The sequence below is a fragment of the Felis catus genome, chromosome C1 (assembly GCF_018350175.1).
Source record: "Felis catus isolate Fca126 chromosome C1, F.catus_Fca126_mat1.0, whole genome shotgun sequence".
NCBI lineage: Eukaryota > Metazoa > Chordata > Mammalia > Carnivora > Felidae > Felis > Felis catus.
The window spans coordinates 18,970,556-18,992,649 of NC_058375.1; the positions used below are offsets into that span (position 1 = coordinate 18,970,556).

Below are 22,094 nucleotides of genomic sequence, written 5' to 3' on the forward strand. Positions count from 1 at the left end.
TCTTTTTTTAATGTTTATTTATCTTTGAGAAAGAGAGCAGAGAGAGAGAGGGGAGAGAGAATCCCAAGCCGACTCTACACTGCCAGGACAGAGCCTGACACGGGGCTCGAACTCATGGACCATGAGATCATGACCTGAGCTGAAACCAAGAGTCAGACTGAGTCACCCTTTCTGATGAATTTTTAATATAGACGTTACAAAATCATATTTTTGAGCCATATTAAACAATATAGGGAAGTGCTCATGACACAATATTTAATGAAGAAAGTAGAAAACAGTTTTATGAAAAACATCTTTTTTTCTAATATACACAAAAACGATTCGAAGGGGAAGGAACTAAAATGATACCAATAATTACTGCCTCATGATAGTATTGGGGCTTTAGTTTTTCTTTTTACTTTCACGGATTTTCAAATGTTCCAAGACGAACAATAGAAGTTTATAAACAGAAGCTGTCTGAGCACATTACTCAGCTTGGTTGTAGGAGGCCTTATCACATTTCCTCTCGTCCTTCTTGGCCATCTCCCGTTTCCTCTTGTTTGACTTCATGTATGCTTTGGTGAATATTAGTAAGACTATAACTGACCCAAACCTGACGTGCTCGAGTTGTTCGCTAGAGAGTGGGGTTGTGTCTTAAGGTGGAGAGGGGCTGGATTCAGGGGCCCGTAAGGCTCCTTCTGATGCAAACACACTGGGCTGACAGCCTATATGGGAGCCCTGGGCTACCGCAGACAGGCTTCTGGTTGTGCACAAGCCAGGCTGGCTGGAGGGAGAAGACTGATCTCCCGCTTCCTGTTTAAAAAAAAAAATTTTTTTTTAAATCATTTGAAAAACCAGTACTGTAATATAATGGTAAGTTAATTGCAAAACATTCCACAGCTCGTCTGTCTCAGCATCATGATTGAGAGCTGTTCTATTTGAGGAACCGGTACTGTGACTTGGGGGAAAGATTCATTAGGACACCACTTTCAAAGAGAATCCTTGTAGGTCCTTGTGGCTGTGAAAAGGGTTGACGGCCACTCCTTGTTGGAAGGAGCAAGTAGTCCTTCAGGTCTTTTCTCTGTCCCTCTCAGCCCCACGCACGCTCCCCCCACCGTGCACTGTATTCCACAGGTTGGCAAATGACTGCGCCCGGGCCTAATCTGGCCCACTGCCTATTTTTGTAAAAAATAGTTTTATTGGAACACAGCCATGCCCGCTCATTCATTTACGTAGCGTCTGTGGCTGCTTTTGTGCCACAGTGGCAGTTGAGTAGCTGCGACAGAGAGACAGAGACCGTGTGGCCTACAAAGACAAAGATATTAACGGTCCGGCCCTTTGCAGAAAAAATATGCTGATAGATGGCTACGGTTAAAGAATGTGCGGGAGGGTGGGGACTTGGGAAGAAGTGTTGCCTGTAGGATCCTTCCCGGGAAAAGTTTGGGAACGTGCGAAAGCCAGCCCAAAGTTTCTCTTCTCATTTGAAAAATACATCTTACAAAATGACCTGACTTCTGCCAGCTTGATTTCTGAATCCTTTACCCAAGATATTTAGAAACAGTCTTATATTGTTGGTAGCCAAAATATTTAAATTCTGACCTGAGAAAAATTCTAGATAAAAACAGAAAATACAAGAAGGAAGATCAGTTATTTGTTTTTCTAATTTTTTAAAATGTTTATTTTTGAGAGAGAGAGAGAGAGAGAGAGAGAGAGAGAGAGAGACAAAGCGTGGGGGAGTTGGGGGGGAGGACAGGGAAAGACAGAGACCCAGAATCCCAAGCAAGCTCTAGGCTCTGAGCTGTTGGTACAGAGCCCGACGCAGTGCTTGAACCCACAAACCGTGAGATCATGACCTGAGCCTAAGTCAGACACTTAACCAACTGAACCATCCAGGTGCCCCGAAGATCGGTTATTTTAACTAAAAGCTGGGTTAAAAGGAATGATGGAAATTAGAATGAGATCTGCTACATTTCTTCTAAAATCTGGTCAATTTTAAAACATTTTAAATGTGAAAAAATTCCAGAAGATTTAGAGAAAAGGGAGAAATAGTCGCGCCATGTGACACAAATCACTGTTAAAATTTTGTCGTATATTCTTTTCATCAACTAAACTTACCTAGTTGTGGCCATAGTGTTTGTGTAGTTTTCGTGTCCGGCTTCTTTCTCTTAAATTATATCTAAATCATTTTGCCAGTGCAGCCGAACCCTCTTTTTCCCTCGATGTGGAATATTCCATGGCAGTCTGTGAGATCACTCGGCAGCTGCTCTAAGATGGGGCAGGTCAGGGTGACAGTGGAGTGGCTCTCCTGCAGTTTCAGGGCCTGGGAGCGGGAGAGCCGGCAGCCGTGTGTGCCCTCGACACGAAGCTCCCGCTCAGATACAGCCCCAGACTGGAGGGTTCTTCTTCGCCACTCTCTCCCTTGTTTCCAGGTCAAGGGAGAGAATGTAAAACTCTGACTACAAAATGTAAAGTGATCGCTATTCTGTTGAAATGCTGAAACAAAAAAAAGGCTCCTCGGTTCACTTCCAGTCTATTTTTTTTTTTTTTTTTGGTACCCAAGACAGAAGATTCATCCCTTCTATTTTTAGTGCTTGTTCTTAATAAGATATCAACTTTGTCTCTAATGTAGTTGAGTCGTATCTGGTACAGAGAGTCATGAAGGAAAAGTCTCCGGGGTTTGCCTCGCAGAGCTGCATTTAACAAAACCGAGTCGGATTTAGGATGGTGTTTATTTGTTGGAGCTGGAAGCGTTCTCAGGGACGTCTAGACCAGCCTCCCCAACCCTTCTTTTCGTCTGTGAAGTAGATGAGCCCTGGGAGAGTAGACGGCTAGTCTGAGTGACCAAGCTGGAGTGGCGGTGCCAGGGCCGGAACCCACGCTTCTTGACTTCTGCCTTTTTGGTTCTAACCATGCTGCTTTAAAAAGGTTTATCAGGGGCGCCTGGGTGGCTCAGTCCGTTAAGCGGCCAACTTCGGCTCAGGTCATGATTTCGCGGTCCGAGAGTTCGAGCCCCGCGTCGTGCTCTGTGCTGACAGCTCGGAGCCTGGAGCCTGTTTCGGATTCTGTGTCTCCCTCTCTCTCTGACCTTCCCCCGTTCATGCTCTGTCTCTCTCTGTCTCAAAAATGAATAAACGTTAAAAAAAAATTAAAAAAAAAAAGGTTTATCAACCTGCTTTATTTTTCTGCTTTATATTTTTCTTTCTGTGCTGTTATTCATTTTAAGTATACACGCAAGTAAAGCTGGCTCGGTGATTGGCACCAGACCTAGATTTTAGGCTCTCGTGGCTAAAATCCATGGAAGAAATGCTTAGAACTTCAGAATTCATTTTTTATTAATTCATGAGTTATTCAGAATTCATTCATTTCCTTTTTTGTAGAGAGACGCTGTCCTAAGTGTTTTTCAAATTCTTGCTCTTGCCAAAGACACAAGGGTGTACTTAATCTCTGAGTGTAGAGGGGCCAGCCACTCATACCCTTGAAAGCTTACGAGGTCTCTGAGAATTCAACTCTGCTTAGGGCTAGCTTGGTTCAGACAGCCCAGAACCACCCAGCATGGAATTTGCCCTTTTGGGAGGGAGAATTCTGGAGTAGGCTTAACTGGTCACCTGGACAGCCAGGAGCCCTGAACTGGAAGACTTAAGCCCAGGGATGGAACCATCAACTTACCCTGAGGAGAGGCCACTAGCGAGTGACTTCCTGGAAGGCCTGGGATCCTGGGATCCTGGGGTTGGGACACTGCCATGATAGTAAGTTCTGGAGAAAGTTTGAAGCCAGGGAGCCGGGGAGAGCCTTCTCTTCAGGGAAAAATGGGATCTGTGGAAAGTTATACTCTATTCAATACTCTTTTATTCCTCTCTAAATTTATTTGGTTACTTTAGGCACACCAAAACGTGGTTACTTATAACTTAATTTGTTCACATAATTCTGCTTGTTAGGAGACTTGAGATCCTGGGGGTGGTGGTGGGGAGGGGAAAACTTTGTCAGGACCCCGCCTCAGAGGGAAAGGAGGGAAGGGGACGGATAGCGAAGTACTTTAAGAAATTAAAAAAAAAATTTTTTTTTAATGTTTACTTAGTTTTAAGAGGGTGTGAACGGCTGAAAGAGAGGACCTGAGGATCTGAAGTGGGCTCTGCACTGATAGCAGAGAGCCCAGCGTGGGGCTTGAATCCACAAACCGTGAGATCGTGACCTGAGCTGAAGTCAGACGCTCAACCGGTGGAGCCACCCAGGCGCCCCCTTTAAGAAACTTTAACTTGTTCACTGGGGCGCCTGGGTAGCTCCATCGGTTAAGTGTCCGGCTTCAGCTCAGATCATGATCTCACAATTTGTGGGTTCAAGCCCCGCATCCGGCTCTGTGCTGACAGTTTGGAGCCTGGAGCCTTCTTCGGCTTCTGTGTCTCCTTCTCTCTCCACCCCTTCCCTGCTTGTGCTCTCTCAAAAATAAATCTTAAAAAAAAATTAAAAAAAAAAAAAAGAAATTTTAACTCGTTGACTTACACTGAGGAGTATTTAACACTCAGCCCAACGACTGACTTATATTACCAGATCTGGACCTTAGAGAAATATTTTTGGAACATATAGATTGATGACAACATGTTTTATTAAATAGGCTATATAATGTTCTAGTCCGTCAATGAATGTATCGATTAGTATTATGTTTTAGCAGGCTGTGATGTGTTTGTGACTCCTCTCTTTCTGGTTTAAGCGGCGGGGGGGCAGGGGCAGGATGTCATTGTTCTTCATTCCACTTTCTAGCCCCTGTAAGCCTTGTATTTGTATTTATGATTTTAGGTTTCTCTTACAAAGGGGGACGAAGGTGGCCAAAGCTAAAACAGCCAGCTTTCCCCCTTGACCGGACTTGCTGGTGGCACAGATTGCCCAGATGTGACTTGTGACTAGCAGTTTACAATCTGTTGTACTTTAAAACATTTTTTTTTCTTTTTATTTCAGAGAGAGAGTGCGTGGGGCCGGGGGGTGGGGGCAGAGGGAGAGAGAAAGAGAATCCTAAGCAGGTTCCGTGCTCAATGTGGAGCCTGACGTGGGGCTTGATCCCATGACCCTGGAATCATGACCTGAGCTGAAATCAAGAGTCAGACGCTCAACTGACAGAGCCACCCACATGCCTCTGTACTTCTGAATTTAATCTTGTCTTCCAAATACCAGCATTTGAGATTGTTGTAGAACCTCTGACTTAGATAAGCCTTCTTAGTGTGGTCTTGCTCTGTGGGGAAAAACGACAGGAGACCGGTTTACAGGACTTCCCATTTTTCATTACCCCACATTTTGAGATGTCCGTGCACAACTAAAAATTACATATCCTTTGAAAAGAAAGGGCCATGTTTTTAGATTCTGGTTTTTAATCATCAGTGGGTTCAGTATGACCTGGTGTGAATAATTGAAAAAGAGCTAAGCGAAGAGAGACTCCAAGAAACTCGTATTTTGTCATCTCAGAGAAGCTTTTTAAAGCAACAAAGTTAGGGACAAGGGCAGATGCCATGTCCCAGAAGAACAAAGAGACGCCAGTTCTTCTTACAACTGTCCGTCTTTCCCGTCCCTTGTAGGAAGCTGTCCGGGTGTTTGCCCATCTCAGGGTTAGAAGTGGGTGGGGCTGGCTCCTAGCTCCAGAGGCCAGGAAAGACAAGGAACTTGGTGGGTGGTTCCAAGTTGTAACAGAAAGTGAGGAAGAAGATTCAGTGCATGGAACCCAAGATTGTAGGCACAAAGCCATAATACAGTCCAAAGCTGAGACCTAACCGTGGGGAAGGACTAAGAGCAGTGGATTCAGGAGGTAGAGCCTATGAGCATCCCCTTGGACAGGTGCCCCAGGAGGGGATGGCACTTGTATGGACTAATCTAGCCCTCCCCCCAAGGCCTGAAGAGTCCTCAGTGGGGAATCACAGGGGTTTGGGTGAGACAGTTACAGAGGGTTCTCTTGAAAGGTGGAAACCCATCTTCAAAGCGAGTAATGGAAAGCCTCCAAGATTGATTGTTAAAGGGGAGGAAGTAGCAAAACATTGCATTTATGAGGCCATTATAAAATATGGGTGGATATGGTTCTCAGATACACAGAAAATTACTTGAAATAACACATACCAGATGGTCAATTGTAGTTGATTGTAGGGGATATTTACTTTCTATTTACATTGTCTATTTCTGTGGAGTTTGAATTTTTACACGGGCTTGTTAATACCCAGAATAGAACCTAAGCTCAGTGAGGCCAGGGACCTCCTTTTCTCTTACCTGCCATGGTACACAGAGTAGATACTCAACAAATACCTGTTGAATGAGCATTCCCTTCGTGCAGAGAAAATGCTAGAAAGAGGCGGGGAGGAAGATGAGCCTCAGTCCTCGCAGTGCAGTGCAGTTCAAAGTTGAGTGGCAGTGTGGCTCAGAGAGGCTTTTGAAGTTAGAAAAGTTACATATTACATTAGACAGGCCAAGCACCGAACATTCAGTGTCCCATTATTTGTTGCTCGTGAGTAGGTTGTTAACAAGCTTATTTCTAAAAAATAGAAATACTTTCCACTCTAAGCCCCTTTCCTTGGTATTTCCTAGGAAGTTTTGCAATGTAGTACTCTGTCAGTACTATTTTCTAAGGATATTCAGGAGGTTCAAGAATTTCTGGAAGTTACCAGGGACGAGGGGAGAAAACTCATCCAAGGGACTCCTCTCAAAAAAGTCATTTGCTCTGGCAGTGGGTCGGTTGTGCTTCAGGGCCAGGGAATCTAGGCACAAGCCACGCCTCGGCCAAGAACTTGGAGGAGATCTCAGTTTGCTGCTTATTCATCTCTCCTGGTGAGTCTTGCCCTCTCCCCTGCCAGCCCTGGCCAAGCTCTTTGTCTGTGTGGTAGCTGGATAGGGAGCTCAGATCCCACGTTTCTGCTCCAAGGAAATCCCCCAGGTTAGAAAATGTGTTGACTCGAGGCACCTGGGTGGCTCAGTCGGTTAAGCGTTTGACTCTCGATTTCAGCTCAGGTCATGATCTCACGGTTTGTGCATTTGAGCCCCGTGTTGGGCTTTGCCCTGACAGCTTGGAACCTGCTTGGAATATTCTCTCTCTCTCTCTCTGTCTCTCTCTGTCTCTCCTTCTCTCTCTCTCTCTTTCCCCCACCCACAAAATAAATAAACCTTAAAAAAGAAAATGTGTTGACTGTTTATATATCATCTCTGGTGCTAGAGGGAGAATGATAACATTTGTTCTCTTTTGCATCTGAATACATTTTGCTGGGTGCCAGAAACAGTTTGCGGAAGAAAATCTGGGGCTTGGGCCCTGGGACTTTACCCCGGCTTCATCCCCTACGGGTGGCCTCTGCACACCGCAGAGCTAACAAACCGTGGCTGCAAAATGACTTGCTTGCTACTCTCCCCAGGGAGTGCTGGCTACCAAAAAAGACCTTTCTGCTTCTATAGGTGCACAGAGTAATTTATTTGTAACAGTATTATTTCTAGCCCAGAGGTAGAATTTAGTAAAACTGTGTGAAATTTTAGAATAAAGATGATGCAAACCGGGCAGTTAGAGGTTCCAACTAGATTAAATATGTCGAACTTAGCGGCTGCCGAATTATTTGGAAATGATTAAGTGGAAAAAATAAGTAGTAGAGCCATAGTTCTATTTAGTAAATTTGGTGTGTGTGTTTTCTGTCTCTGTGGGAAAATGTTTTTGATTCATGTTTGTGTAGCATTGCCTCTGAGCAGACGTGACTTATTTCCACTTTCTGCCATGCTCATCATATTTACGGTACCTACAGGTTTTATTTGGTTGGTTCTGTTTACATTAATCCACAGTATAGTTTGAGTTGATTTTAACCACCGCAGTTATTTAAAACTATCATATTCTGAGATATGAATGTGGTAATAGGAGCATGATAATTTTATACTTAAACAGGGCTAGCGTGTGACTTGAAAACCATGTAGCTCGGGAGAAACTAGACATCAGTGACTTTAAGCCACCAATTTGCCTACTGCCTTCACATCCAGGTAACCAAAGAAGATAATTATGTTGTACAGATAAATAAATTACGAAATGACACAACTTATTTGCTGTAGGGAGTCCACACTGGAAATATTTTTCTGTTGAGTACTAAGAGTTTATTCTAACAAAACAGGGATTTCTAGTTAGACAATTGGAAAGTTTCCCTCCCTAGAATTCAGAAGGAACTACTATAAAACTTTGTGTTAAATTCTGAGTCAGTACCCCTGCTGGCACATAATGAATTGAGATTTCCAGCTAAGGGGATTAGTGGTGGATTCCCTGAAGGGGACGTACTCCAAGGAAAAGGAACTATATTCTTTAAATGTTACTCACGCCATCATTTAGAAACTAGCTATTTGAGTCCTTTGACAGCCAGTGTGGGCATACTTCAATCTTTGCAAATGTCTGAGACCTTTTTTCCCAGCCAGCTGGGCCTCTCGGGGTTAGAATAAGTTTTGGTTTCTCTTTTATGGGAAGAATGACAGCTCTTCTCTCTCATAAGGTGCATTTCACAACTCCCTTGGCCCAGTGTTGTTCCAGGCTTGCAAAAGAAACAGAGTAATGAACTGGAAAAGACCGTTGCCCTTACTCTCCCCCTGGCCCTAGAGCTGGGAGCAGGACAGGGCACAGCACAGGCTGGGGTTGGCACCATTTGCATTCACTACTGCGCCTGGCCCCTGGGAGTCAGGATGCACGTACCCTTCCTGCGGGACAGCTGATCGTCACCATGGGGGACTGCACGTTCCCTTCCTGCGGGACAGCCGATTGTTGCTGTGGGGGATTGCAGGGCGGGTGTTGCTAAATCTTCTGAGATTTTGAAGAGATGCCAAAGATAGATATCTATGTCAAATCTCCCAGTTTTGAAGTCAGGGAGGGTCAAACAAAACATGTTTATGGGCCAGATTGGCTTACCAGTTTGCAGCCTCTGCACCTGACCCTTCCTGTTATTCTTGTATTTTGTTCCCTCCCACCCCTCTGGCCCTACCAATCAAAACTTGACTCCTATAGGAAGGATTTTTCTGTTACGGAGTATCTGGTAAATCCCGTGAACTCATTTGCCACGTATGAATGGGAACTTTTTGCTTTATCCTCTCCTTCAGTTCTTGGCATTCTTGGAAAACATGCACCTGTTGACAGTGTCTCCCTCCACCCCAAAGACCATCCCCTTCACAGTCCAATGCCCACAGCTGACTGTGAGGCTTTCGGAGCACTTAGAAGGAGAAGGGACAGCCGGCCTTGTGATAAGGGTGGTTTGGGTGTCCGGTGTTCCTCCAACCATACGGTACAGAGAGCTGCTTAGCCCTCCTGGGCCTAGAACTGGTGACTTCTCCCACGCCAACATGTTTCTCTCCCGTGTCCTTAGAGCATAAAATACATCAAAATTTGGGACGGGGATGCTGGTTATTCAGACTTCACGGGCCAGCTGGTTTAGAATCTGGCCTCCCAGCACCATCCCTTATGACGTGTGTATACTTTGAAGCCTGATGTCAGAACGATGTCTGCTCTTGCCTTTCCAGAGGGAGCCAGACCAGGGCAATAAACTGCAGTTCTAGAGTCTAGATTTAGAAAAACTATTGTTTTGATAGCAATTGATGAATGGGAAGTAGTTGATGTCGATTCAGGAAGTGAGGCATTCTCTACTCCAGAAGCTTAAATTCCCCTTTTTTGGGAGTGACCTAAAAAGTTTATAAAGTAGAAGAGTTGGACTTTCCCTAAGGCTTTCAGATTATTCTGAAACTGGCCTGTGACATGGACAAATCTAAGCGTAACAGTGAACATTGAAAAGCCGTGGAAAGCAGATTAATAGCCTCCTCTTTTTTTGTTTTTTAAGTTTTCATTTAAATTCCATTTAGTTAGCATACATCATAATGTTAGTTTTAGGTATACTGTATAGACTCAACACTCCGGTACAAGACCCAGTGCTCACCATGACTAGTAGACTCCTTAATCCCCATCGCCTGTTCAACCTGTCCCCTGTCCCCCTTCCTTCTTGTAACCATCAGTTTGTTCTGTTATAGTCAAGAGTCTCTTTCCTGGTTTACCTCTCTTTCCCCCGCCCTTTGCCCATTTGTTTCATTTTTTAAATTCCACGTGAGTGAAGTCACATGGTATTTGTCTTTCTCTGACTGGTTTTACTTAGCAGAATACTCTCTGGCTCCGTCCATGGCGTTGCACGTGGCAAGATGTCAGTCTTTTTTATGGCTGAGTGGTCTGCCACATACACACCACATCTTCTTTACCGATTCATCAATTGACGGACACGTGGACTGTTTCCATAGTGTGGCTGTTGTAGATAATGCTGCTGGAAGCATCAGGGCGCGGGTATCCCTTTGAATTAGTATTTTTGTATCCTTTGGGTAAATACCTAGTAATACAATTGCTGGATGGTAGGGGGGTTCTGTTTTTAACTTTGTGAGGAATCCGTACTGTTTTCCAGAGCGGCTGCACTACGCCAACAGTGCAAGAGGGTTTCTCCACATCCTCGCCGCCACCTGTTGTCTCCTGTGGTGTGGATTTTAGCCATTCTAAAAGGTGTGAGGTGACAATCTCATCGTAGCCTCCTCTTTTAAAATAAGTTTCGCCCAATCATAAAATAATAATTAAAATGTTAAAAGTAAGTTCCGGGGTCTCCTGGGTGGCTCAGTCAGATGAGTGTCCAACTTCGGCTCAGGTCATGCTCTCCACGGTTCGTGGGTTCCGGCTCGCGTCGGGCTCCGTGCTGACAGCTCGGAGTCTGGGGCCTGCTTCGGATTCTGGGACTCCCTCTCTCTCTGCCCCTCCCCCGCTCGCTCCCTCTCTTTCTCTCTCTCAAAAATAAATAAACTTAAAATAAAAATAAGTTCTATATGTTGATTGTATCTAACTTTGAAGATCAAGAAGAGATAGCCACTGTCTTCATATGATATCCTGTCAGTCTTTTTTCTCTTGCATGCATATATGTTAGTGCATACATATTATTTTTACAAACAGAGCTCATACTATGTGTAATATTTTGTTCTGTTTAATTTTTTTTAATATTTGTTTATTCTTCAGAGAGAGAGACAAAGCGTGAGCGGGGGAGGGGCAGAGAGAGAGGGAGACATAGAATCCAAAGCAGGCTGCAGGCTCCGAGCTGTCAGCACGGAGCCCAATGCGGGGCTCGAACCCACGAACCGTGAGATCGTGACCTGAGCCGAAGTCGGATGCTTAACCGACTGAGCCGCCCAGGTGCCCCTATGTAAAATATTTTGTAACTTGTCTTTTTCACTGACTACATCGTGAGCATTCTACTGTGTCCTCAAATATTCTTCCTTAACGGTTTCTTACTGGCTGCATGTCAGTCAGACACATGAATATACAATTTATTTAGTCGGTCTTCTGTTGAACATTTAAGTGTTTCTGTTTTTTTTTTTTTTCTTGTTCGAAGTAATGCTGCAGCAAACACACTTTTACATAAGTCTTTGTGTGGATCTCCGGTTCTCCTCCGGATAAATGTCAGAGAATGAGATGAACATTTTAAAGGCTTTTGATACAAACTATCAAATCTGACCACATCCTTTAAGGACCTTATTAAAAATACTAGTTGTAGCACTCACAGCTGTATTCTTGAAGGGTTTCAAGAAGTCAGTTCCCCTATTTCCCTATAGGACCAGTTCCGTGAATGCCTCTAGCATTCCTTTTCTCTCTTTGCATTCTTAAGGACAATGAATGTGTTTACCTTTTGCATTTGACAGATTAGGGAGCAGAGACGTTAAGTACTTTGTAATAACGGTTTTACTTAGTAATCATCAGTCTGTTTCGTGTTTTGGGATATCTGTGCCTGGTAAGCAATTGTAGTAACCACCGTGAGACCCGAGGCAGCTTCAGGTCACTGTATCCAAAGCTGTGATCTATAGGACATGTGGGAGCAACTTCAAGTCAGCATCGTAGGCCTTACTGAAGATGAAGTGCATTCAGGCTTGTGTGTGCCTGTCCCGTGCTGCCCGTCCTGTCAGCGAGAATGACCTGGAAAGGGGGAAGGGAAGGAGATGGTGGAGAGGGTGAGTACTGTTTCTTCTGGAGACAGAGCTTTAACGTATGAGCTCAGTGTTCCTCATAGACAGCTGTATGGTCCTAAACAAGTCTTGTCTTGTATGATTAATGTGTAACAGGGGATCTCCTAATGGAATTAGGTCCTTAACAAGATGAAGCAGTTGACCTTCATTTATTCTTTTCATGTACACCTGTCTTCTTCATAAGCAAATGCCCGTTTACCCCTGTCTCCTTCAGCCACTATTAACCGAAAACTCTGATGGCCTGCTGTAGGTAGAATGTTGCCAGGGCTGACCCTGTTCTAAGCACTGTGAGGGTTAGAGACAGTGGCCTATAAGGACTGGAAGAAACTTTAGAAATACAGTTCCAGGGGTGCCTGGGTGGCTCAGTCGGTTGAGCATCCATCTGACTTTGGCTCAGGTCATGATCTCACAGTTCGTGAGTTCAAGCCCCACATCGGGCACACTGCTGTCAGCTCAGAACCTGGAGCCTGCTTTGAATTCTGTGTCTCCCTCTCTCTGCCCCTCCCCTGCTCTCGCTGTCTCTCTCTCTCCCTCTCAAAAATAATAAATATTTTTTTAATTGTTAAAAAATAGAAATACAGTTCCAGGGGTGCCTGGGTGGCTCGGTCAGTTACCCCCCGATTTCGGTTCAGGTCATGATCTCACAGCTTGTGGGTTCGAGCCCCGTGTTGGGCTCCATGCTGACAGCTCAGAGCCTGGAGCCTGCTTTGTGGATTCTGTGTCTCCTCTCTCTGCCCCTCCCCTGCTTACACTGTCTCTCTCCCTCAAAAATAAATAAGGATTAAAAAAAAGTTAATAAAAAAAAGAACTACAGTTCCGGCTTCTAATTTTATAGCACATTCAGCCCCTGGCTTCAAAGAATATATAGTCTTTGGAGAAAAAGATACATACACAGGAAAATATTAAACACCAAAGCAAATTAAAAAACAGCACAGGGCAACAGCTTAGTGCCCAACAAGGATCACCCCCAGTAAAGGCTTTCACATATCGGGGGGAGAGAGAGGACTTTGGGCCCTGGAGATCTGCACCTTGTGCTGGAGAGCTTGCTTTGTTTTGTCTTAATTTTTTAACTGGGCCTTGAAGAGTGAGATTTGAAAATTGGAGGCCATTCCTCCCCAAGGGCTGGTATAATTAAAGGCAGAAGATGTCTGGAAACCAGGAGTGGGTAATTTTGGCTGGTGCGATGAGGTTGTTAGAAGCACCTATCTCTCAGCCACTCGGCTGCATGATTTGGAGACAATCTTCTGAAGCCCCTTTTCTTACAGAGCAAGCCATGTTGTAAGTGGGGTTTTTCTTTTGGAGTGTGGTTGACATAATATTGAATTAGAGTCTCGGGTGTACAACGTAAGTGATTCAACAATTATATACATTATGAAATGCTCACCATGATAAGTGTATTGTATTATTGACTGTATTCCCTATGCTGTACTTTTTATCCCCATGACTTACTTATTTCGTAACTGGAAGAGTGAACCTCTTCATCCCCTTCACCCATTTCACCTCTCCCTCTTCCCTTTGGCAACCACCAGTTTGTTCTCTGGATTATGAGTCTGTTTCTCTCTTTTTTGTTGTTGTTCATTTGTTTTTTTAGATCCCACGTATAAGTGAAATCATACGGTAGTTATCTTTTTCTGGCTTATTCCACTTAACGTAACTAGGTCCATCCATGTTGCCATGAATGGCAAGATCCCATCTCATTCTTTTTTATGGCTGAGTAATATTCCATTGTGTGTATATACCACATCTTTATCCATTCATCTACGGATGGACATTTAGGTTGCTTTCATGTCTTGGCTATTGTAAATAACACTGCAGGAAACATAGGGTGCATATATTTTTCAGATTAGCATTTTCGTTTTCTTTGGGTGAATACCCAGAAGTGGAATTACTGGAGTGTATGGTACTTTTTTTTTTCCTTAAAAAAATTTTTTTCAATCTTTTATTTATTTTTTTTTTGAGAGAGAAAGACACAGAGCGTGAGCAGGGAAGGGGCAGCGAGAGAGGGAGATAGAATCCGAAGCAGGTTCCCGGCTCTGAGCTGTCAGCACAGAGCCCGACGCGGGGCTCGAACCCACGAACTGTGAGATCGTGACCTGAGCCGAAGTCGGACGCTTAACCGACTGAGCCACCCAGGCACCCTGATTGTATGGCACTTCTATTATTAGCTTTTTGAGGAGGCTCCATACTACTTTCCAGAGTGGCTGCCTCAATTTACATTCCCAGCACCAGTGCAGGAGGACTCCCTTCTCTCCACATCCCTGTTGACACTTGTTATTTCTAGTTCTGTGTTGTGTTGCAGAGCCTGTAGCCTCTCTGTCACCAGCTCTTTAGCGTTCAGGGCTAACCAACAGAGCTGAGAGAGCCTCTCACCTTCCTGATGGGTGCATGGGGTCAAACCAGCAGCCCTAGAAGTATACACTTAGGTAGTTTTCTGGAGTGGGTATAGACTGTGACTCATAGTGGATATAGCTACTCATCCCTGGGTGAAATCCTGGCTGAGAAAAGATCTCCTCCTTTTTTTGCAGGACTTACTTCCTAGGGAAATTTACCGCCCCAAAGCCTTAAGTTTCTCTGAGCTCTCCATTAGGTCTCATAACGCCTCTGGGTTTATAAAAACCCTGAAGTTCTTGTCAGTACCCACTGGAGACTTTTAAACCTTCAATGAAGTCACAGTACTGTGGGCGGTAATTCAAGTAATTCACAGAAGCTAAGGATTATACACATTTAGACACAAATATCTCCCTACCTTTTCACATACTTAAACACAAAACCGCTTTCAACTAAAAGCTGACACTTGAATCCCGTACTTTGGTTTACTACCAGATGTACTTCAAGATCCTCAGAGATATTTTTCCTACTTAGCCTGCCTGACAGACTCATGTTTGAGCCTCATTCTTTTGGTCGGCTAGAAGATTACCCCTTATTAAAATGTAAATCTTTCCTCTTAATAACTACCAACCATTTATATTACGGCTTACCTTAGTTGAGTGGGACGAGAGAGAAAATGAGATAGAGTTAGGGTCTGGAGTGGGTAAGAGGGATCCTTACCCGGCAGCTGTGCTTTGAAGGCGGCCTGCCCATCGGAGTGACGTCCTGAAGGGGCGCTGCTCTGGACAACCCCCGCTGTGGCTGGGAGGGAGGTAGCTGCCGGAGGTCAGAGGTGGCTTCACAGGTTACAGGTTGGGTGCCATCTTTTAAAATCACCCGTGGGACGCCTGGGTGGCTCAGTCGGTTAAGCGTCCGACCTCGGCTCAGGTCATGATCTCGCGGTCCTTGAGCTCGAGCCCCGCGTCGGGCTGTGTGCTGACCGCTCAGAGCCTGGAGCCTGTTTCAGATTCTGTTGTCTCCCTCTTTCTCTCTCCTCCCCCGCTCATGCTCTGTCTCTCTCTTCTCAAAAATAAATAAACGTTAAAAAAAATTTTTTTTTTTTTAATCATCGGTAAAAGTGGCCTGGAAAGGTGTCTGGACCTGATAGGTAACATTTTGAGTTGATTCGAACCCTGGCTTGGCTAATTGGGTACAAGTGGACATAGTTAGGCTCTAGACTCTAGACGCATAGACTCTAGACCTTTGCCATGCTGCAGTCTGTCTCCCACGTGGGGACCTCACTGGGCAGACCTCGCAAGGGTGGCAAGTGGGGCCACAGGAGTTGGGCAAGCAGGAAGTGCATTTATTTCCTGCCTGAGCATTTACCAAAGTTTTGTTAAGATCTGTCTGGCCCAATTTTTTTTTCTTTTTGGTTTTTTTTGGGGGGGGGGTGAGATTGCAGGTCTAGAGTAAAGTTCCCTTTTATATCTTAATCGTCTGTCGTATAGGGAAGGGAGTAGAATTTAGCTCTGATAAAAGGGCCTGAGTTTATGGATGCATTGTTTCTTTTTCCTGCTTTCTTTCGATCCCTATTTACAGAAATCAGTTTTAAGGGTTACAAACTGTTACTTCTGCCTCATTTTCCTCCTGACCACTTGCTTCTAATTCACGTGGCAGCTATTGACATTTTCGTAAAATCCCATGAATGCATTTGAAGATTTAGCATTAACCTCTAACCCCATTTAATCAGTACCTCTTGGACTTCACACCAATAAATTACATATCTGCATTTTACCCAGGAACTTTTGGCCTTCAGCACCAAAGGGTTAAGTATACCATTAAGGCAAGTAGCAGGTATTTGTCTGCTGAATGTCCCTGGCGCTTTGACTAGCTTGATTCAGTTCAGTTTACTAGTTCACAGAATTCTTTTAAAACTTGTATACATTTTTCCATTGAGCATATCTCAAAAATTGAGATATACCTTAGAAAACAGGAACGTATAGTGCATCGATACAGTGGAACATTATGCAGCAGGTAAATTGTTTATGCAAAATTCCTAATGGTGTGGGAAGGCACTTAAGATATGTGTGTGGTACTCTCTCACCAGCATGAAACAATATTAACGTGCATGAAGAAAGAGAAAAGAGAAACACACAGAACGGAAGTAAACCAAATGTGAACAGTGAATGGTTCCGTCTGGACGAGAGAACTAAGATTATTTACCTTTTTATTCTAGATTTGTGCTTTTCTATTACATGCGGTTCTTACTATTGCCTGGGTGTCACTTTTGCAATAAAAAATAAACCTAATAAGGGATTGTAAATTACCACCTACCTCAGTAAAGATTTAAAATATAGTGAACATTTAGGGGCACCTGGGTGGCTCAGTCGGTTAAGCATCTGACTTTAGCTCAGGTCATGATCTTGCAGTTCGTGAGTTTGAGCCCGGCGTTGGGCTCTGTGCTGACAGCATAGAACCCGCTTTTGACCCTCTGTCCCCGCCTCTTTCTGCCCCTCCCTCCCCTGCTTGTGCGCGTGTGCATGCTCTCTGTCTCTCAAAAACAAATTAACATTTAAATAAATAAATGAAATATAGTGAATATTTAAAAATGAAATAAAATACAGTGAACATTTGGGGCACCTGGGTGGCTCAGTAGGTTAAGCATCTGACTCTTGATCACAGCTCAAGTCTTGATCTCTGAGTCATGAGTTCAATCCCTGCATTGGACTCTGCACTGGGTGTAAAGCCTACTTAAGAAAATACATGTATGTATGTATGTATGTATATATATATATATACACACACACAAACACATATATACACATATATATACACACATATGTATATATATATATTTTAATATTTATATTTATACATATATTTTTATATATACACATATATGTAATTGTCTCTCAGGAAAAGCATCGGTTTTTTTTTTAAGTTTATTTATTTAGTTTGAGAGAGAGATTGCATGAGTGGGGGACATGCAGAGAGAGGGAGGGGGAGAGAATCCCAAGAGGTCTCTGTGCTGCCAGTGCACAGCCCAACATGGGGCTCGAACCCACGAAACCCCAAGATCATGACTTGAGCCGAAACCAAGAGCCAGTCACTTAACCGACTGAGCCACCAAGGCACCCCAAGAAAGCGTTAATTTAACCTTGAATGTTCACTATATATGTATAACATTCAAGGTTAGATTCACGCTTTCTCTGAGAGACAATGAAAAATCTCCCCTCGTAAGTTTTAAAAATTCCTGAGAGTTTTCCATTTAACACTTTAAGGTATCTTGCGCATCACGCGGTGTTCGTACAGATCGGCGTTTCTTAAACTGGGAATGCTGGTGTCAGCTCACAGGTTTGCTGTAGCTGTTTGGAGAATAGCAATTCAGAATTTTACAAAATCAAGGGCAGTTATGAAAATCCTGAAGCATTTGTTTTTTATTAAAAGAATTTTTTTTTGATGTTTATTGATTTTTGAGACAGAGGGAGACAGAGCACGAGTGGGGGAGGGGCAGAGAGAGAGGGAGACACAGAATCTGAAGCAGGCTCCAGGCTCTGAGCTGTCAGCACAGAGCCCCATGCAGGGCTCGAACTCATGGACCGCGAGATCATGACCTGAGCCGAAGTCGGCCGCTTAACCGACTGAGCCACCCAGGAGCCCCCTGAAGCATTTTTTTAAGTTTATTTATTTATTTTGAGAGAGCACAAGCAGAGGAGGGGCAGAAAGAGAGGGGGAGAGAGAATCCCAAGGAGGCTCTGTGCTGTCGGCGTGGAGTCCAATGTGGGGCTTGAATTCACAAACTGTAAGATCATGACCTGAGCTGAAATCCAGAGTCGGACACTTAACTGGCTGAGCCACCTAGGCGCCCTGAAAATCCTGAAGCATTTTAATTTCACTTCTCTGTCTTGTAAGATTAGGTGATTTTATTTTAAAAATAAATAAACTTTATTGAAGTACAACACACATCTGCAAACGTGCACAAATCCTAAGTATACAATTTATGAATTTTTGTAACCCTCGTAGCCACACTGTTCTATTTTTATTGCATTGTCTTTGACAAAATTTCATAATTATACATAAGAAAATATATTGTTGTTCAGGGTTCTATGGTCTCCTGAAGTTACGCTTAAGATATTTTGCTTTTTGGGGGGCGCCTGGGTGGCGCAGTCGGTTAAGCGTCCGACTTCAGCCAGGTCACGATCTCGCGGTCCCTGAGTTCGAGCCCCGCGTCGGGCTCTGGGCAGATGGCTCAGAGCCTGGAGCCTGCTTCCGATTCTGTGTCTCCCTCTCTCTCTGCCCCTCCCCCATTCATGCTCTGTCTCTCTCTGTCCCAAAAATAAATAAACATTGAAAAAAAAAAAAGATATTTTGCTTTTTTGTTCTCATGATTACATTAACTCTCCGAGTTTTTACATATTTCAAGGAACTCTAAATTTCCATTCAGAATATTGTCGTTATTCTTAGTTCAGGATAGGGAAATTGGCCTTCAGAGATTAAAGATGCAAAAAAGTGAAAACTGCAAAATCATTGACAGCTAGGCTCAGCAGATTTAATTTTTCTTTCATTCCCAACTGCGGCTGGTTGTGTGGAACTTGATTCCTGTGCCTCTGCATATGATACAGCTCAGGTTGCTAATCTCAAGAAGCAGATCAGCAGCCAGCGGTAAGTGTGTCAGGCCTAGAAATCCTAGACCGAGCTGGGAGGGACTTTAGAGGTCATTAGCCCAAGATAGGGAAACTGAGTCCTGGAAGGTTACATGCCTTGCCCAGGGTTGCGGAGTTGGTACCAGCGCTGAATCTAGAATCCTGATCCTAAACCCCATTAGTAAACCACGCTAAGCCTCTATGCTCCTCTTAAAACTCACCCTTTCTACTAAAAATGCAGTCCTCAGACTTTGAAATCGACTTCTCCGGAAAGATGAATAACCTAGCATGTTTTTCAGCCAAACTTCTTAATGGGGATAACCTGACAGCATTGACCTGCTTTGGGTTGCTTCGGGTGAATGAAGGATGGTGTCGGGTTGATACAAATGCCAGTCTGTAATTGTTTAGAGCAGTTCTGGGAGGACATTTATCTGGAATAACCCTGGCAGTAGGCAAAGTATGGCGTGATGTCGACTTGTGACCCCTTCCCTGGGGAGTGAGCTGTGTCAGGAGACCCAGCAGTGTTCTGGAATACTGGGTCTCAAGTCTCTTCCGGGACACAGGACAGGGGGACAGGCTACTGTTCCTGGGCAGTGACCATCGATGGCTTACGACTTTTTTGCTTTTGAGATTTTGTTTCAGGTGACGAAAGGTAGATCGGTAAATAAAGCTGCTCTTTGGTTTTCTAAGGGAGGCCAGGCAACATATGTTTAGTACGTGCTGATCACTGTGGCGGGCCCTGGGGACTTAGTACTTAACAAAACATGGCTGTAAGGACTTCGTCTGTGGGGCCAGCCGTTCCAGGGAGAGATCACCACTGCCATCCAGAAATCTCGGTTCTGTTGGAATATCAGATCAGTGAAATGCACAAGGGTCTCATCGTAGCAGACTGACTTTTGCCCGCCTGTTTGTCAGAAAGGATATCCTCTCAGTCCCACATGACGGCCAACCTCGGCCTGACCTTCAGTGCCACCCTCCACAGTCCCATCCACCAGACCCTTTCTGCCCTTTCTCACTTCTTCCCAGAGTCCAGGCTTTCCTCAGAGGTCAGGCTCGTTCCGTCCCCAAACATCTGTGACCGTCCTTACTTTTGAGTATGTTTTCCCCTTGTTTAGAATGCCCCCTCCCCCTCTTCTACTTCTCTAGATCCTGCCCAGCCATCAAGGCCCAACCTGGTTCTCATCTTCTCTTGTCAGCGCTCCTGTGGCACTTGTACCCATACCACGGGGAGATGACAGAGCCGCAGCTCAGCCTGCTGAAGGAGAGAATGGGCTCTGGAGCCTGTATAACCGTGGGCTGGAACCTTCCCTGAATCTAGACTTCTTCATCCATGAAAATGGGAGTCATAATCTACCCTTAGCCCACGGTTTTGTGTACTAAATGAGTTCATAGCATTAAAGCCTGTAGAACAATGCCTGGCACATAAGTTCTCATTAAATTTTAGTTATCATTCCTTCTCGCATATATTTAATCACGGCCTTCCTTGCGTTAAGTGTTTAATCACTTTAAGTAGCTGCTTATTGGCCCCTAGTGAAATTATAAAGCCCTCTCATGAAGAAAGAATCCTGATTTTATACTTTCTGTTGACGCTTTTCAGTCCTACGTGTGCATATAAGAGTTCCCCAAGACATAGCGCTTAAAGCGAAGCTATTACTGTATTAAAGAAAACAGATGGAGCCAACGTAAGAAACTGAAGAGAGAAGATAGGCTTCAGTTCACAGATGGAGTTTGCTTATGATTCTCAGAGCATGTCATTTGTTCTTTTTTTCATTGTTGTTGAGTTTGTGAGTCCTGCTGTCATAGTCACCGGAAGTGGGAACATCATTTAGCAAAGACGCGAGTAATTTCAGAGGTTGTCTTAGACACTCCTCTAGGCCCGTGGTGGGAGGGAATCTCAGACGGTAAATTCTGCTCTGTCAGAATATACCAGGGCAGGTGGGTCATAAGCTGGTTGTTACTAATACATCCCCCTTGCTGAGGGGCAAAGGAAATTCACCAGGGTGTGTGGGTGTTGCAGGGGGAAGGGTTGGGGGGGACCCCAAGCCTTCAGCCACCCTCCCTCTGTCTTTCCTTCCTCCTTCGTTAGCAGCTCAGGAACTCACAAGCACCTCACCTGTCCGTGTTCACAAGCATTTGGAGGAAACCCACAGTTACTCTCTGGTGGTGGGAAGAGGCGGGGGCCCAGGCAGAAAGAAGCACTCCATAGAAAGCCTGTCGCAGGCAGGCATCCCGGTGCTGGCAGGAGCCACCGAAGGGAGGGGTCTTCTGCCCTGTGCCCGGCGGTCTGGGACCGGAGCCAGGCTCTCCCGCAGAGGCCCGTGTGTGTCCTTTCCGGGATGAAAATGCCACATTTCTCCCTCTCCTAGGCTGGAGCAAGATATTAAAAAGTTAAAGGCCGATCTGCAGGCCAGCAGACAAGTGGAACAGGAGCTCCGCAGCCAGATCAGCTCCCTCTCCAGCACCGAGCGAGGGATCCGCTCAGAGATGGGCCAGCTCCGGCAGGAGAACGAGCTGCTGCAGAACAAGTACGTGCGCCGCGCGGGCCTTCGGTCGGGAGCCAGGCGGCCGCACCGTCTGTGGCTTGGAGCACAGGATTTGTGATGACGGAGGGACCTGGCAAGGGGGTTTTTCGATGAAATGTTGAAAATGTTCAATTTAGTAGTAGGTACCAGCATATTATAAAATCTATAAAAACTTACTACATTGCAACCAAACAGTTTATTAATATTACTATTTTTTGCTCATTTAGTATCTTTGCTTAGTTTAAAATAGTTATTGCGCCTTTGTGATAATATCAGTAAAAGTGACGAGAAGTAGTTCCGCTACAATGTGAAAATCTTGCTCCTTTGAATGAAAGTTTCCAGGGGAATAATGCACTCTATTTACCTTCATCTCTGGAACTCAAAAATGACATTGAACCTTGATTTTATTTGAAGAGGCAAGCAAAAAGCCAGCTCTTCTGTGTGAATTTGTTTATGCTTCCCATTGATTCATCCTGGAATTTCTTCTTGACTCAATATGAATGTGTCATTTTTTTTATTTTCTTCAATCTCTGCAGTGTGTGCCTGGGGTAGTGATGACTATTCTAGGCTGTGGGCTTTCCCCATTGAAAGAGAAGTCCTTCAGCATTTTTGAACAGCATAACTCGAGCGTTACAGC

The 22,094-nt window shown here is 44.6% G+C and overlaps 1 protein-coding gene across 1 annotated transcript in view; it reads left to right on the top strand.

Moving 5' to 3' along the window:
* Window positions 1-22,094, top strand: part of MACO1 (macoilin 1) — a 63,172-nt gene that overhangs the window by 27,692 nt on the left and 13,386 nt on the right. The window contains exon 7 of the mRNA XM_023258318.2: window positions 21,302-21,460. Within this exon, the coding sequence (XP_023114086.1) occupies window positions 21,302-21,460 (159 nt within the window). The remainder of the gene's footprint in view (window positions 1-21,301; window positions 21,461-22,094) is intronic.